Raw genomic sequence first — 17834 nt, 5'->3', positions numbered from 1 at the left:
TGATTAACCGGCCCCTGTGGCGCAGTGGTTAGCGCATGGGGTTCCGGCTTTGGAGGTCGTGGGTTCGAATCCCATAAGAATCGTGTGGGTTTTCGAGATCCGGCCGGCTCCTACCCAGAGTGAAAATACTAAGGTTCCTATGGGAAGGCTGGTAAAACACAGCCAAGTGTCATTCACTTCATGAATGCGACTTAGACGGTGCTCAGGTTCTGTTTACCTGACCAACACCTCAGGTGCAGCAGTTCTCGGGCCTGGTTGACGCCAGGATATATTATGACAGTAAGCGTAGAGTGCTGCCCTGTCACGTAGTCTCAAACCAAATTGGAAATCCGTAGCATCATCATTATAATCATCTTCATCTCATCAATCATCCAAAATTGAAAATTGTCCTGGCTCTTGTGGCCCTTCTTGCCCAGAGATCTCATGGTGACCCTGGTCTCGGTGTTCTTGTTCCTTCTTTCCTTTAAGAGTAGTTCTGCTGCCAGTCTTCACCGTGTGCTGTTCTGTGGGGTCGACGGAGGGACGTTGTGGCAGTCTGTTCTCCGAAGGAGATGCTCACTCAGTCTGTTCTCTGAAGGGGATGCTCACTCAGTCTGTTCTCTGAAGGAGATGCTCACTCAGTCTGTTCTCTGAAGGAGATGCTCACTCAGTCTGTTCTCTGAAGGAGATGCTCACTCACTCTGTTCTCTGAAGGAGATGGTCACTCAGTCTGTTATCTGAAGGGGATGCTCACTCAGTCTGTTATCTGATGGGGATGCTTACTCAGTCTGTTCTCTGAAGGAGATGCTCACTCAGTCTGTTCTCTGAAGGGGATGCTCACTCAGTCTGTTCTCTGAAGGAGATGCTCACTCGTCTGTTCTCTGAAGGGGATGGTCACTCGGTCTGTTCTCTGAAGGAGATGCTCACTCAGTCTGTTCTCTGAAGGAGATGCTCACTAAGTCTGTTCTCTGAAGGGGATGGTCACTCAGTCTGTTCTCTGAAGGAGATGCTCACTAAGTCTGTTCTCTGAAGGGGATGGTCACTCAGTCTGTTCTCTGAAGGAGATGCTCACTCAGTCTGTTCTCCGAAGGAGATGCTCACTCAGTCTGTTCTCGGAAGGAGATGCTCACTCAGTCTGTTCTCTGAAGGAGATGCTCACTCAGTCTGTTCTCTGAAGGAGATGCTCACTCAGTCTGTTCTCTGAAGGAGATGCTCACTCAGTCTGTTCTCTGAAGGAGATGCTCACTCAGTCTGTTCTCTGAAGGGGATGGTCATTCAGTCTGTTCTCTGATGGGGATGCTTACTCAGTCTGTTCTCTGAAGGAGATGCTCACTCAGTCTGTTCTCGGAAGGAGATGCTCACTCAGTCTGTTCTCGGAAGGAGATGCTCACTCAGTCTGTTCTCTGAAGGAGATGGTCACTCAGTCTGTTATCTGAAGGGGATACTCACTCAGTCTGTTCTCTGAAGGGGATGCTCACTCAGTCTGTTCTCTGAAGGAGATGCTCACTCAGTCTGTTCTCTGAAGGGGATGGTCACTCAGTCTGTTCTCTGAAGGGGATGCTCACTCAGTCTGTTCTCTGAGGGAGATGCTCATTCAGTCTGTTCTCTGAAGGGGATACTCACTCAGTCTGTTCTCTGAGGGAGATGCTCACTCAGTCTGTTCTCTGAAGGGGATGCTCATTCAGTCTGTTCTCTGAAGGGGATACTCACTCAGTCTGTTCTCTGAAGGGGATGCTCACTCAGCCTGTTCTCTGAAGGGGATGCTCATTCAGGCTGTTCTCTGAAGGGGATGCTCATTCAGTCTGTTCTCTGAAGGGGATGCTCATTCAGTCTGTTCTCTGAAGGGGATGCTCACTCAGTCTGTTCTCTGAAGGGGATGCTCACTCAGTCTGTTCTCTGAAGGGGATGCTCACTCAGTCTGTTCTCTGAAGGGGATGCTCACTCAGTCTGTTCTCTGAAGGGGATGCTCACTCAGTCTGTTCTCGGAAGGAGATCGGATGCTTACTCAGTCTGTTCTCTGAAGGGGATGCTCACTCAGTCTGTTCTCTGAAGGGGATGCTCGCTCAGTCTGTTCTCTGAAGGGGATGCTCACTCAGTCTGTTCTCTGAAGGAGATGCTCACTCAGTCTGTTTTCGGAAGGGAATGCTCACTCAGTCTGTTCTCGGAAGGGGATGCTCACTCAGTCTGGGGATGCTCACTCAGTCTGTTCTCTGAAGGGGATGCTCACTCAGTCTGTTCTCTGAAGGGGATGCTCGCTCAGTCTGTTCTCTGAAGGGGATGCTCACTCAGTCTGTTATCTGAAGGGGATGCTCGCTCAGTCTGGGGATGCTCACTCAGTCTGTTCTCTGAAGGGGATGGTCACTCAGTCTGTTCTCTGAAGGGGATGCTCACTCAGTCTGTTCTCGGAAGGGGATGCTCACCCAGTCTGTTCTCTGAAGGGAATGCTCACTCAGTCTGTTCTCGGAAGGGGATGCTCACTCAGTCTGTTCTCTGAAGGGGATGCTCACTCAGTCTGTTCTCTGAAGGGGATGCTCACTCAGTCTGGGGATGCTCACTCAGTCTGTTCTCGGAAGGGGATGCTCATTCAGTCTGTTCTCGGAAGGGAATGCTCACTCAGTCTGTTCTCGGAAGGGGATGCTCACCCAGTCTGTTCTCTGAAGGGGATGCTTACTCAGTCTGTTGTCGGAAGGGGATGCTCACTCAGTCTGTTCTCTGAAGGGGATGCTTACTCAGTCTGTTCTCTGAAGGGGATGCTCACTCAGTCTGTTCTCTGAAGGGGATGCTTACTCAGTCTGTTCTCTGAAGGGGATGCTTACTCAGTCTGTTTTCTGAAGGGGATGCTCACTCAGTCTGGTTCCGCGACTTAACAGTCAATGTCGTCAGTAGCCTAGGGCATAGTAGGTAGTGGGCTGCGTCTGTTGGCACGGAACAGGACCACTACTGAACACCGTCGACGTGACTCGGCAGCAGTGCAGTGTCATCTTCAGAGTGTAGCCCACCACAGCGGCCTGACGTCCCTATCGTAGCATCAATAATATGCAGTGCGTCGTCTGTGCCGCTGAAAGTGCGCAGGTATATTCTGCCCTTAAGCATGAATCGAACCCAAACGGACTTAGAGTCTCTGAAAAACCCGAACATATTGCTAGGAATTCTTTTCTAAGGCAAATGTGCAGAAATTGCAATAAGTTTTTGGCACGTTTTCGGAAGTAAAGAGGGATACCATTGATCTGACCGTTTGGGGAAAGTTTCTGGCAAATTTGCCGAATCTGAAGAATGCTGGGTTTCCACCGTGCTTTCCGGTGTAACACGAAATTTTTACTCCACGAAAAATTTACTCTGGAGTAACTATTTCGTACGAAATTCTTACTCCGAGTACACTTTTCGTACGAGAAAAGAACTCCCCAAGGCACGAAAAAATTACTCCCTCCACGAAATTTTTACTCCCCATTTTATTTTACTTCCAGTAAAAATATCGTACGCAAAAATGGGATGCGGGCGAAGGGATAATGCCAATAAGTGATCTCGCGCACACGAATGTCGCGCTACCCTTCTTCCACCCCTTCCACCACCAAGACTAACAGGGGACAAGGGAGTAAAAATTTCGTACACCTGGCATGGGAGGTTAAATTGCTCGTGTTGGGGTGAAGTAATTTATTCGTTATTTATTCGTGAGGGGAGTAACATTTGTGTACGAAATGTTTACTCGGAACTCACCTTCTTGGGGAGTAATTTTCTCGTGCAATGGGGGAGTGCTTTTTTTCGTAAAGGGAGTAAATTTTTCGAACGAAATGTTTACTCCGGAGTAAAAATCTCGTGGGAGTAATTTTCTCGTGTTACACCGGCATCTAGATGCACATGGCGCGGTTTGCTTGAAAACGCACCACAAGTATAGTAACTAATTAAGTCAGAGTGAGTGAATGAGCTTCGGGGCGCTGCTTCTCTTCGGTATTGGAAACAAAAAGCATGCTTGAATCGCCACCTTGCAGCAAGACGGCCGTCGCTATCTAATACGCTACGGCCTACTAACATCATCGCATACACAAACAAGGGAAGTAACTCAGTGACAATAGCCCAACCCAAACCTCACAAAGAGTGTTCTTTCTTTACCCATTTTTATTACATTTAATTAAGCTTTTGTAACGCTTCCTTATTGCAAAGTGTAGGCAGACTTCATATATGGGCGGTAGTATTATTTGTAACGCAGAATCTTATGGCATAACTCTGGAAGCGATCTGAGGACCAGCTTTCTTAGGTATTATCCCTTTTATGCAATTATTGGCGTCAATTTTCCCCCAAAGTGACAGAATTCTGCAGCTCTACCCAAATGACGGCAAACTGTTTGGCCATTTTACACATGTTTGGGCGTTTCACCAACTCAATTCTGGCTCCAAACGTCAACCTTCAAAAGTACTTGCATGAACATTTTATTTTGGTTGACTTGGAGTACATCTCACAGCAGCTTTTCCCTGAATACTTCACGATATCTGTTAGTGCAGTCCAAACCAATCATTTCCTACAGAGAGGCAAGGACCCTCATCACAAACCGTTGGGCGTCGACCTTCAAAGAGAAGACCGGCAGCTACCAGCCAACCCTAGACCCCATCCTCCATCTAACTCGCGCACAACAAACAGCCATCTTCCGCCTCTGAAGGGACACTGTCTGAAGCCACACCTCACACGAATACGCGTTGCACCTAAAGCTCTGTGTGACTGTGGCGAGGATGAAGAGACTCCACAGCACGTTCTACAAGCTTGCCCTCTCCTCGCTCCCATAGCTTACCCTCTCCTCGCCCCCATAGCTTGCCTTCTCCTTGCCCCCATAGCTTGCCCTCTTCTTGCCCCCATAGCTTGACCTTTCCTCGCCCCCATAGCTTACCCTCTTCTTGCCCCCATAGCTTGACCTCTCCTCGCCCCCATAGCTTACCCTCTTCTTGCCCACATAGCTTACCCTCTCTTTGCCCCCATAGCTTGCCCTCTTCTTGCCCCCATAGCTTACCCTCTCTTTGCCCCCATAGCTTGACATCTCCTTGCCCCCATAGCTTACCCTCTTCTTGCCCCCATAGCTTGACCTCTCCTCGCCCCCATAGCTTACCCTCTTCTTGCCCCAATAGCTTACCCTCTCTTTGCCCCCATAGCTTGCCCTCTTCTTGCCCCCATAGCTTGCCCTCTCCTTGCCCCAATAGCTTACCCTCTTCTTGCCCCCATAGCTTACCCTCTCCTCGCCCCCATAGCTTACCCTCTCCTCGCCCCCAAAGCTTACCCTCTAATTGCCCCCATAGCTTGCCTTCTCCTTGCCCCCATAGCTTGCCTCTCCTTGCCCCCATAGCTTACCCTCTCCTTGCCCCCATAGCTTACCCTCTTCTTGCCCCCATAGCTTGCCCTCTCCTTCACCCCATAGCTTACCCTCTCCTTGCCCCCATAGCTTACCCTCTTCTTGCCCCCAAAGCTTACCCTCTCCTCGCCCCCATAGTTTACCCTCTTCTTGCCCCCATAGCTTGCCCTCTCCTTGCTCCCATAGCTTACCCTCTCCTTGCCCCCATAGCTTACCCTCTCCTTGCCCCCATAGCTTACCCTCTTCTTGCCTCCATAGCTTGCCCTCTCTTTGCACCCATAGCTTACCCTCTTCTTGCCCCCATAACTTGCCCTCTCCTTGCCCCCATAGCTTACCCTCTCCTTGCCCCCATAGCTTACCCTCTTCTTGTCCCCATAACTTACCCTCTCCTTGCCCCCATAGCTTGCCCTCTCCTTGCCCCCATAGCTTACCCTCTCCTTGCCCCCACAGCTTACCCACTCCTTGCCCCCATAGCTTACCCTCTTCTTGCCCCCATAGCTTGCCCTCTACTTGCCCCCATAGCTTGCCCTCTCCTTGCCCCCATAGCTTACCCTCTCCTTTCCCCCATAGCTTACCCTCTTCTTGTCCCCATAGCTTACCCTCTCCTTGCCCCCATAGCTTGCCCTCTCCTTGCCCCCATAGCTTGCCGTCTCCTCGCCCCCATAGCATACCCTCTTCTTGCCCCCATAGCTTACCCTATTCTTGCCCACATAGCTTACCCTCTCCTTGCCCCCATAGCCTGCCCTCTCCTTGCCCCAATAGCATACCCTCTCCTTGCCCCCATAGCTTACCCTCTTCTTGCCCCCATAGCTTACCCTTTTCTTGCCCCCATAGCTTGCCCTCTCTTTGCCCACATAGCTTACCCTCTCCTTGCCCCAATAGCTTACCCTCTCCTTGCCCCCATAGCTTACCCTCTCCTTGCCCCCATAGCATACCCTCTTCTTGCCCCCGTAGCTTACCCTCTTCTTGCCCCCATAGCTTGCCCTCTTCTTGACCCCATAGCTTACCCTCTCCTTGCCCCCATAGCTTACCCTCTCCTTGCCCCCAAAGCTTACCCTCTCCTCGCCCCCATAGCTTACCCTCTTCTTACCCCCATAGCTTACCCTTTTCTTGCCCCCATAGCTTACCCTCTTCTTGCCCCCATAGCTTACCCTTTTCTTGCCCCCATAGATTACCCTCTTCTTGCCCCCATAGCTTGCCCTCTCTTTGCCCCTATAGCTTACTCTCTCCTTGCCCCCATAGCTTACCCTCTTCTTGCCTCCATAGCTTGCTTTCTCCTTGCCCCCATAGCTTACCCTCTTCTTGCCCCCATAGCTTACCCTTTTCTTGCCCCCATAGCTTACTCTCTCCTTGCCCCCATAGCTTACCCTCTTCTTGTCCCCATAACTTACCCTCTCCTTGCCCCCATAGCTTGCCCTCTCCTTGCCCCCATAGCTTACCCTCTCCTTCCCCCCACAGCTTACCTATTCCTTGCCCCCATAGCTTACCCTCTCCTTGCCCCCATAGCTTACCCTCTTCTTGTCCCCATAGCTTACCCTCTCCTTGCCCCCATAGCTTGCCCTCTTCTTGCCCCCATAGCTTGCCCTCTCCTTGCCCCCATAGCTTACCCTCTCCTTGCCCCCATAGCTTACCCTCTTCTTGTCCCCATAGCTTACCCTCTCCTTGCCCCCATAGCTTGCCCTCTCCTTGCCCCCATAGCTTGCCCTCTCCTCGCCCCCATAGCATACCCTCTTCTTGCCCCCATAACTTACCCTCTTCTTGCCCACATAGCTTACCCTCTCCTTGCCCCCAAAGCTTGCCCTCTCCTTGCCCCAATAGCTTACCCTCTCCTTGCCCCCATAGCTTACCCTCTTCTTGCCCCCATTGCTTACCCTTTTCTTGCTTCCATAGCTTGCCCTCTCTTTGCCCACATAGCTTACCCTCTCCTTGCCCCCATAGCTTGCCCTCTCCTTGCCCCAATAGCTTACCCTCTCCTTGCCCCCATAGCGTACCCTCTTCTTGCCCCCATAGCTTACCCTCTTCTTGCCCCCATAGCTTGCCCTCTTCTTGCCCCCATAGCTTGCCCTCTCCTTGCCCCAATAGCTTACCCTCTCCTTGCCCCCATAGCGTACCCTCTTCTTGCCCCCATAGCTTACCCTCTTCTTGCCCCCATAGCTTGCCCTCTCCTTGCCCCAATAGCTTACCCTCTCCTTGCCCCCATAGCTTACCCTCTTCTTGCCCCCATAGCTTGCCCTCTCCTTGCCCCAATAGCTTACCCTCTCCTTGCCTCCATAGCTTGTCCTCTCCTTGCCCCAATAGCTTACCCTCTCCTTGCCCCCATAGCTTACCCTCTTCTTGCCCCCATAGCTTACCCTCTCTTTGCCCACATAGCTTACCCTCTCCTTGCCCCCATAGCTTGTCCTCTCCTTGCCCCAATAGCTTACCCTCTCTTTGCCTCCATAGCATACCCTCTTCTTGCCCCCATAGCTTACCCTCTTCTTGCCCCCATAGCTTACCCTCTTCTTGCCCCCATAGCATACCCTCTTCTTGCCCCCATAGCATACCCTCTTCTTGCCCCCATAGCTTACCCTCTTCTTGCCCCCATAGCATACCCTCTCCTTGCCCCCATAGCATACCCTCTTCTTGCCCCCATAGCTTACCCTCTTCTTGCCCCCATAGCATACCCTCTCCTTGCCCCCATAGCATACCCTCTTCTTGCCCCCATAGCTTGCCCTCTTCTTGCCCCCATAGCTTACCCTCTTCTTGCCCCCATAGCATACCCTCTTCTTGCCCCCATAGCTTACCCTCTTCTTGCCCCCATAGCTTACCCTCTTCTTGCCCCCATAGCATACCCTCTTCTTGCCCCCATAGCTTACCCTCTTCTTGCCCCCATAGCTTACCCTCTTCTTGCCCCCATAGCTTACCCTCTTCTTGCCCCCATAGCTTACCCTCTTCTTGCCCCCATAGCATACCCTCTTCTTGCCCCCATAGCTTACCCTCTTCTTGCCCCCATAGCTTACCCTCTTCTTGCCCCCATAGCTTGCCCTCTCCTTGCCCCAATAGCTTACCCTCTCCTTGCCCCCATAGCTTACCCTCTTCTTGCCCCCATAGCTTGCCCTCTCTTTGCCCACATAGCCTACCCTCTCTTTGCCCCTATAGCTGACCCTCTCCTTGCCCCAATAGCTTACCCTCTCCTTGCCCCCATAGCTTACCCTCTTCTTTCCCCCATAGCTTGCCCTCTCTTTGCCCCCATAGCTTGCCCTCTCCTTTCCCCCATAGCTTGCCCTCTCCGTGTCCCCATAGCTTACCCTCTCCTTGCCCCCATAGCTTACCCTCTCCTTGCCCCCATAGCTTGCCCTCTTCTTGCCCCCATGCGCGACCAGACCTGGCCAGAGAGCACAACTCCAGATGCTGAACTGTGGGGAACTGTGGAGACCTGCGCCGAACTTGCCAGCAGGCCCAAGACGATGAGTGACACAACCATCGAACGCTGAAGAAGAAGAAGGTGCAGATCGTCCCTGACGAACAGGCCCTAGCCGCAAATAACACATCTAAGTGCTGTCATAACCACAGCAAAAGCTGTCTCATTAAAGGCATATGTACTCGATGACTATACACGCTAATTGCTTTACCAACAGCTGGAGACATGCTAAATTAAGTTCCCTGCAAAATATTGTGGTCTAGGACCCCTGAGATATGTTAATTTTCATTTTGATCGGGATCGTCCTATTTATAGATTTGGCAACACATGTAACGTTGATGCAAGGGAGCTAACACCGCGGCTTTGTTGACATCCTCACTTTTTCAGAGGCTGGAACAAGCTGTAATGCATGTATTGTGGTCCGCGCATGGTGACATATCGTCATTATATGGTCTTATGGTGCGTTTGACATCGATTATGGGCAAACTACACTTTGTAAACACGGGAGCGCGTACATATGCCTTTAAGTTGCTCAGTGCCGGCTCGCTTTCAACTTGTGCCCTCTGCTCGTCAATGACTGCCTCTGTTGCATTGTCGCGTTCATTTTGTTCATACACTGGTTGCTTAATCTTAAATCATTCTACGCTGTTGCATTGTCGCTTTAATTTTTTTTACACTTGTTACTTTATCTAACAATTCTATACTGTTGCATTGCCGCGTTAATTTCTTTTTTTACACTTGTTACTTGATCTAACAATTATATACTGTTACATTGTCGCGTTAAAAGGAGCTTTTCTGTACTTTTTACTTGACTAAACAAAATTCTATTGCCCCACTGGAGCGACGTTTGAATTTTTTTTTTAAACATTCTTTTAGGTAGGCTGTGATGAACAAAGAAAAGAAAGAAAAAGATATAACGATGAAGGTGTGAGTGTGTGTGTGTGTGTGTGTGTGTGTGTGTGTGTGTGTGTGTGTGTGTGTGTGTGTGTGTGTGTGTGTGTGTGTGTGTGTGTGTGTGTGTGTGTGTGTGTGTACCCCCGTTTCCACAGGTTTGGTTGCCTAAATCACCATAAGGCAACCATCCACACGTGGATGGCAACCTAAACTCTGGATGACAACCTAATTGTGTGGATGGTCGCTTCATTTAACACCGTTAAATTGACTTTTTTGACGGAAAGAATGTCATAACAATGTTCAAAATGACATTCTTTCCGTCCTCTATAGGCGACGAAATAGGTCAAATTTTGTGCATTTTTTAGTGCAAAATTCTTCGATGCCGGAGCGAGTACTGCACCCAGTGCTGTTGTAGTGCAAGTGCACTAGAAAGGCACTACACCCAGTGCCGCCTCTTAGGTAACCATCCACACTTTAGGTATGTGTGTGTGTGTGTGTGTGTGTGTGTGTGTGTGTGTGTGTGTAACACGTGTTGTAACTCGCCTCGATATTGTTTTATGTTATAACATTTTATGTTAATTTATGTTCTTGTATTGGTGAGTACAGTATTCCTTTGTTTTTTAACATTTTATGTTGTTTATTGTAATGCTGTATACACCACACCTGAGTTTCTCCTCGTTGAGATAATAGTGGTCTATGTCTATGTCTTTATGTTCACTGGCGCAGCATTGTACATGAAGACAGAGAGAGAGACAGACAGAGAGACAGAGACAGAGAGACAGAGAGAGAGACAGAGAGACAGAGACAGAGACAGAGAGACAGAGACAGAGAGAGAGACAGACAGAGAGACAGAGACAGAGAGACAGACAGAGAGACAGAGACAGAGAGAGAGACAGAGAGAGAGACAGACAGAGAGACAGAGACAGAGAGAGAGACAGAGAGAGAGACAGAGAGAGAGACAGAGAGACAGAGACAGACAGAGAGGCAGAGAGACAGAGACAGAGAGAGAGACAGAGAGAGAGACAGAGAGAGACAGAGACAGAGAGGGAGAGAGAGTCTAACTTGACTTGATGACTGATTGATTTTATTAATGGACCGGTTCTTGTTTGACGCCAAGGGATGACGATTTTAACTCTTTCTATACTAATACAGTGGCGAAACTGACGTGGGGAGTGAAGGTGAAACTGAAAGTGCAAGTGGGAGTGAGAGTGTGCGTGACGAAGAAGCACGCGGTGGTGAGGGAGAAGAGACTATTTTGCTGGTGTGGGGGCAGGTATGGGGGCAAGTGATGAAAACAATGACGATTTTCTTCGGTTTTTGATGAAGGATTGGCATCAAGACTTTTCCTATTTTCCAACTCTGCCACCATACACTGGCCGTTCAGGTCTGCATGTCGACCACATGGTGTGTGATCAGATTTTTTGGACATGTTCACAATGCTTACATGACCACCAAATAAAAAATCAGTTGGTATTTGTTATGTTTTTGTGTTAGCACAATCTTCATACAAGTAAACAAAAACAGTTTTGTTGCAAACAGAGCCTTCATAAGAAAAAATGCTTCTTAGTCAAAATACATACCCCCTTTTTCGTATTGCGTAAAATATACCCATAAATTCTGGACATCATATTTTCATTTTTTTTCACAACAATGAAACCAAACTTTGGCATATGTTTTAGCAATATATTCACAATAAAACCTATGAGTTTGAAGGCTGCACCTTGTTTTGTTTATTTTTGAGAATTTTTTTGCAAACCCATGCAAATGGCCAGTTTCTGGGGAGAGACTGGGGAGATAATGGCCAGTATAGAATTAAGATCGCCCGCAGCATAACAATTTCGCGCTTGCAACAACAGCAAACATTGGCTGAGCCATTCAGCTAGACAGACAGATAGCTAGACAAATAGACAGAGACGAGACAGACAGACAGAGACATTAGCCAACAGCCAGCCAACCAGCGAGACAGACACAAAAATCAGTCACAAAAAAGCGATCATCGACAGAAGCCAACAGACAGAAACTTGGCCTTGACGTCAGAGAGAGAGAGAGAGAGAGAGAGAGAGAAAGGGACAGACAAACAGACAGAGAGGGAGACAAAGAGAGAGACAAAGAGAGAGACATAAACAGAGATTCAGACATACAGACAAACAGAGAAAGACATAGAGGTGGGGAGAAAGACGTTGGAGATCGATGGGAAGGGAGGGGGGGGGGGGTGTGATGTCCACGCCAAATTAACTTTCCACAAGAAAAGCGGCGTCTGGGACTGACCTAATTTCACGCGCGGACTTCAGGAGTGCGAGCGTCACGAGCTACTCAGCATGGCTGGCAGGGGGCGCACAGAACGGCGGGGAGGGAGGGAGGTTCTTGGAATAGCAGAAAGGGGGGGGGGGAGGGGCTAGATTGAGTAGTGGGGCAGGATGTAGGTAATGGAGAGAGTCCGTGTGGTCAGTCAGTCAAAGTCTGCACGCGCTGGACATGGTGACCGGTGTCGCCTTTCTTTTTGATCCCCTCTATCCGCAGAACTGATCTGATCATTACGCGAATTTGAAAGAACAGATAATAACAATTATTGTGAGACAATTGTGAACATAATTTTGGAAAAATCGTTACAATAGTTGTAAATCTAATTGTGAAAATAATTAGAAATCAATGTGAAATTAATCAAATCAAACTGACGGGGGAAAGTGGTGTGGTGGTAAGACGTCGGCCTCCTAATCGGGAGGTCGTGAGTTCAAATCCCGGTCGCTGAAGAGGGGAGATTTTTCCGATCTCCCAGGTCAACTTATGTGCAGACCTGCTAGTAACTTAACCCCCTTCGTGTGTACACGCAAGCACAAGACCGAGTGCGCACGGAAAAGATCCTGTAATCCATGTCAGAGTTCGGTGGGTTATAGAAACACGAAAATACCCAGCATGCCTCCCCCGAAATCGGCTGATGCTGCCTGAATGGCGGGGTAAAAACGGTCATACACGTACAAATCCACTCGTGCTAAAAACATGAGTGAACGTGGGAGTCTAAACCCATGAGCAAAGAAAAAAGAAGAGAAGAGATCAAATTAACTTTGTTATCTCACATGAAGAAATTGCATAATGTGAAAATTATTGTAAAAATAATCGAGAAAGTAATCGCGAAAACTCTTCTAAAATAATTTTAAAATAGTTTTGGAAATTGTTGTAAAAGTAATCGCGAAAATAATTGGAATATTCATTTTATTTGTTCGCAGACAATTATATATTTGCTGCGATAGTTGTTTTTAACTGGAAGACCACGTGTTTCCCGTTTGTCCGTGGTTTTGTTAGCGGGGCGCAACTCCCTTCCGCTTGTAAATACTGACAGAGTTATTTCCGATTTCGGGGGATGCATGCCAGGGATTTTCGTTTTTTCTATAACCCACCGTCTTATGAAAGAAACCTCGATCTCTTTGAAAGCCTCGTGAAATCTTTGATGTCACAGACAAAAGACGTCACTCTCACCGGCACGGTTGGCCTAGTGGTAAGGCGTCCGCCCCGTGATCGGGAGGTCGTGGGTTCGAATCCCGGCCGGGTCGTACCTAAGACTTTAAAATTGGCAATCTAGTGGCTGCTCCGCCTGACGTCTGGCATTATGGGGTTAGTGCTAGGACTGGTTGGTCCGGTGTCAGAATAATGTGACTGGGTGAGACATGAAGCCTGTGCTGCGACTTCTGTCTTGTGTGTGGCGCACGTTATATGTCAAAGCAGCACCGCCCTGATATGGCCCTTCGTGGTCGGCTGGGCGTTAAGCAAACAAACAAACAAACAAACTCTAGAAAGTATAGCGTGACGTGTACGTTCTGAAAATTCTTCTAGGAGAAACGACGTTTGTCTCGGTGACTTTGACATCATGAGCAGTGGAAAATTAGGTCCCTTCCAGACTATAACACGACCTCATTTACATGATATAAACACGTATGGGTATATGGTTTAGTTATCTAATAGCAGGTGGTTTCTCTCACGTATGCAGGACAAATCATTATCTCAGACCCAACTCTCTGCTCTCAGGGCCGGATCTGGGGGGGGGGGGGGGGTCCTGGGGTTCCGGAACCGGCCCCCCCCCCCCCCCCCCAGGCCATCCAATGTACCTCTCAGAGAAAGAAAAAATGTGGACTTTGGACCCATGCCTTCAGTTGGAACCCCCCCTCAAAGGAACTTGGTCCGGCCCTGGGTCTTTAAGTCTGCTCCTACCCCTGTAAATCTGTCATTTGTGATGAACTGCGAGAAGGAAGTTCGTATGTCGTCTGTAACGAGGCATGTGTCGGGCCTACCTTAATCAGTCTTCCTGACAATTTTGTTATGAGCCTTTTGGAGGGCTTTCCAACACTAATCAATGTGCACTGACATTACATGTACACGGAATATAACTAACAGAAGTAGAAAAGCCAGGGTGTCACTTTGTGTGCATGCAGGAAGGACTTGCCATTGACACATTTTCTATGCGTACTTAATCGTTGCTACAATGTACTACAGTTGTTATGACAACACGAGAAAACAAAGCAAGCCCCGACCCACGTACAGTCTCCAGGTAGAAAGCAGCCCGAATTTCCATGATGGTAACCTTACAGGACTATATGAAATCGTATTCTTATCCTCATCCCCACCCTCATCCTCATCCTTATCCAATTAAAAAAAGAAAGTTTTTTGGGGATTCCCAACGTGAGTTATAATAAAACATGATATAGTCCCCATGTCATGTACAGAATCCGGAGCTTTGCTTCTCTCTTATACTCAAGTCATACATAGACGCCGCTTCTTCTACGTGAGCGTGGCCAATCGTGGGCCAAACGTGGGAGGATCTCCATGAGCGTGGGATCTGCTAGTTCGGGAAGCTGCACGCTCTCCCTAGGCCTATTTTGGACTGCACAAAACATGCGTAGCCGGGTCGTGGCGTAATACAGTCGTAATGTAGTGGGGTTTTTTAATTTGCCATATGCTGGATTTTGACGGCAATATGCCCCGATTTGATAACTTTTTCAGATCGGAGTGATCGGCATGGTCTTCGTAAGGACGTAGAGCTGTGTGACGGGGGTTCTTACCAACGTGTGATACACGCAATCTGGGTCATCATGTCCAAGTAAAAGACGGTGCGTACATTGTGTCCGTCACAAAGGACGCGACAATCTAGCACAGTGGGGGGTAATGTCAGTCATTAGACGAAGGACTTCGTGTGTAACATGCAGCTGAGCGCTGACCCCCGTAGCTTCCCTCCACTGGTGTGCGTAGCTCCGCCATCCTTACACAGCCTGAATAATAATGGCGATGTATAGCTTTTGCTCTGTCTGTTTGTCTGTCTGTCTGTTTGTCTGTCTGTCTGTCTGTCTGTCTGTCTGTCTGTCTGTTTGTCTGTCTGTTTGTCTGTCTGTCTGTCTGTCTGTCTGTCTGTCTGTCTGTCTGTTTGTCTGTCTGTCTGTTTCTGTTTTCCCTCGCTTGTGTCTTCTCCCCAAGCGGCTGCACCTTTTGCGAGCTAAGTCTTTTTTTGTTTAATTAATGTTTTTTTGTCTGTGCACTTAAAAGACCGCTGTATTTAAGTGTACTTTCGAGTGGCCGTATGATAAGCCTTTAGAAAACCCACCCATAATAAACTATCCGGACAGGTGATCAAATTGCCAGGGTGACCAACACGGACCAACACCGCCTGTGACCCAGGAGGCAGAGTGTGTGAGAGACAGAGCGAGGGGAAAGCGAAGTGGACACCACTGCCGGACACTGCCGGCTGGTCAACACACAATCACGAGCGGCGGGAGCAGGAAGAAAAAAAAAATAAGAAAAAAAAGGTCAGCAGAGTAGGGCGGTGGAGGGGGGGGGGGGGTAAGGTGATATAAGTACACGTCTGGCAGTTGTGATGAGGTTCCAGAAAGAGCATGGGGACTTTCTCGAGTCCAGAAAGGAAGGAGGGTGGAGGGGCCGGATTAAGGGGGGGAGGGGGGGTGGGGAGAGGTAGGGTTAGGGGGTGGTGGGCGGTGGTGGCGATGATGGGGGGTGTCGGGCTGGAGGAGGGTGGGGATGAAGATGGGGCGGACAAGGAAGGACGAGGGGCTTGAGGTCTCGTGAGACTGAGAGTGGTCAGAGACAGGAGAGACAGGTCCAGACCCGAGGTTTTGAGACAAGTAATAGAAAGTAGCCTAGCGAGATAGTTCTAGGAGCAGAGTTTTGAGACAAGTAATAGAAAGTAGCGAGATAGTTCTAGAAGCAGAGGTTTGAGACAAGTAATACAAAGTAGCGAGATAGTTCTAGAAGCGGAGTTTTAAGACAAGTAATAGAAAGTAGCGAGACAGTTCTAGAAGCGGAGTTTTAAGACAAGTAATAGAAAGTAGCGAGAGAGTTCTAGAAGCAGAGTTTTGAGACAAGTAATAGAAAGTAGCGAGACAGTTCTAGAAGCAGAGTTTTTAAGACAAGTAATAAAAAGTAGCGAGAGAGTTCTAGAAGCAGAGTTTTGAGACAAGTAATAGAAAGTAGCGAGACAGTTCTAGAAGCGGAGTTTTGAGACAAGTAATAAAAAGTAGCGAGACAGTTCTAGAAGCAGAGTTTTGAGACAAGTAATAGAAAGTAGCGAGACAGTTCTAGAAGCGGAGTTTTAAGACAAGTAATAGAAAATAGCGAGATAGTTCTAGAAGCAGATTTGTCAAGACAAGTAATAGACAGTAGCGAGATAGTTCTAGAAGCAGAGTTTTGAAACAAGTAATAGACAGTAGCGAAGATAGTTTTAGAAGCGGAGTTTTGAGACAAACAAGTGTAAATCGGGCAATAATTCCGGTGGTAGCGAGATAGTTCTAGTCGCAGAGTTTTGAGACAAGTAATAGACAGTAGCGAAGATAGTTTGAGAAGCGATGTTTTGAGACAAACAAGTGAAAGTGGGGCAATAATTCCAGAAGCGAGTTTAAAAAACAAATGCAAGTCGTCCAACAATTCTAGAAGCGGGCTTTGTGAAAAACCAAGACAAGACAGAGACTGGTGTAGAAGTTGGACAATGAGACAAACAAGTGAAGATGTAGAGACATGTCTAGAACTATATCAGAAGTGTGGTTATACAACATAATTCTGTTTAAGAATCTGTTCTGGAAAGAAGGGGGGGGGGGGGGCAGGGGTTGAGACTGATAAACAAGAGAAAATTTAGAGACAGTTGTGGAAGCGGGGTTTGGAGACACACAAGATAAGGACAGGTAGTGCTACAGTTGTGGAAGCGTGGTTTGGAGACACACAAGATAAGGACAGGGTAGTGCTACAGTTGTGGAAGCGTGGTTTGGAGACAAACAAGATAAGGACAGGTAGTGCTACAGTTGTGGAAGCGTGGTTTGGAGACAAACAAGATAAGGACAGGTAGTGCTACAGTTGTTGAAGCGTGGTTTGGAGACACACAAGATAAGGACAGGTAGTGCTACAGTTGTGGAAGCGGGGTTTGGAGACACACAAGAGAAGGACAGGTAGTGCTACAGTTGTGGAAGCGGGGTTTGGAGACACACAAGAGAGGGAGAGGGTAGTGCTACAGTTGTGGAAGCGTGGTTTGGAGACACACAAGATAAGGACAGGGTAGTGCTACAGTTGTGGAAGCGGGGTTTGGAGACACACAAGATGGACAGGGTAGTGCTACAGTTGTGGAAGCGGGGTTTGGAGACACACAAGAGAGGGACAGGGTAGTGCTACAGTTGTGGAAGCGGGGTTTGGAGACACACAAGATAAGGACAGGGTAGTGCTACAGTTGTGGGAGCGGGGTTTGGAGACAAACAAGATAAGGACAGGGTAGTGCTACAGTTGTGGAAGCGTGGTTTGGAGACACACAAGATAAGGACAGGGTAGTGCTACAGTTGTGGGAGCGGGGTTTGGAGACAAACAAGATAAGGACAGGGTAGTGCTACAGTTGTGGAAGCGTGGTTTGGAGACACACAAGATAAGGACAGGGTAGTGCTACAGTTGTGGAAGCGTGGTTTGGAGACACACAAGATAAGGACAGGGTAGTGCTACAGTTGTGGAAGCGTGGTTTGGAGACACACAAGATAAGGACAGGGTAGTGCCACAGTTGTGGGAGCGGGGTTTGGAGACACACAAGATAAGGACAGGGTAGTGCCACAGTTGTGGAAGCGGGGTTTGGAGACACACAAGATAAGGACAGGTAGTGCTACAGTTGTGGAAGCGTGGTTTGGAGACACACAAGATCAGAGAAGGACAGGGTAGTGCTACAGTTGTGGAAGCGTGGTTTGGAGACAAACAAGATAAGGA

The 17834-nt window shown here is 48.6% G+C and overlaps 1 protein-coding gene across 1 annotated transcript; it reads right to left on the bottom strand.

Annotated features, from left to right (window-relative positions):
• Positions 1-5235: 5235 nt before the first annotated feature.
• LOC138980728 (S-antigen protein-like) lies at positions 5236-14852 on the bottom strand. Its single transcript, XM_070353632.1, has 7 exons — positions 14813-14852; positions 8010-8822; positions 7687-7833; positions 6799-7577; positions 6223-6319; positions 5911-6050; positions 5236-5817 (listed from the first exon to the last, which is right to left on the bottom strand). The coding sequence occupies exons 1-7, from the start codon at positions 14850-14852 to the stop codon at positions 5236-5238; spliced, it is 2598 nt and encodes an 865-aa protein (XP_070209733.1).
• Between the last annotated feature and the right edge of the window lie 2982 nt (positions 14853-17834).

Source organism: Littorina saxatilis, linkage group LG11 (genome assembly GCF_037325665.1).
Source record: "Littorina saxatilis isolate snail1 linkage group LG11, US_GU_Lsax_2.0, whole genome shotgun sequence".
Taxonomy (NCBI): domain Eukaryota; kingdom Metazoa; phylum Mollusca; class Gastropoda; order Littorinimorpha; family Littorinidae; genus Littorina; species Littorina saxatilis.
The sequence above is the reverse complement of the archived record's forward strand: the minus strand, read 5'-3'. Positions and strand labels throughout refer to the sequence as shown.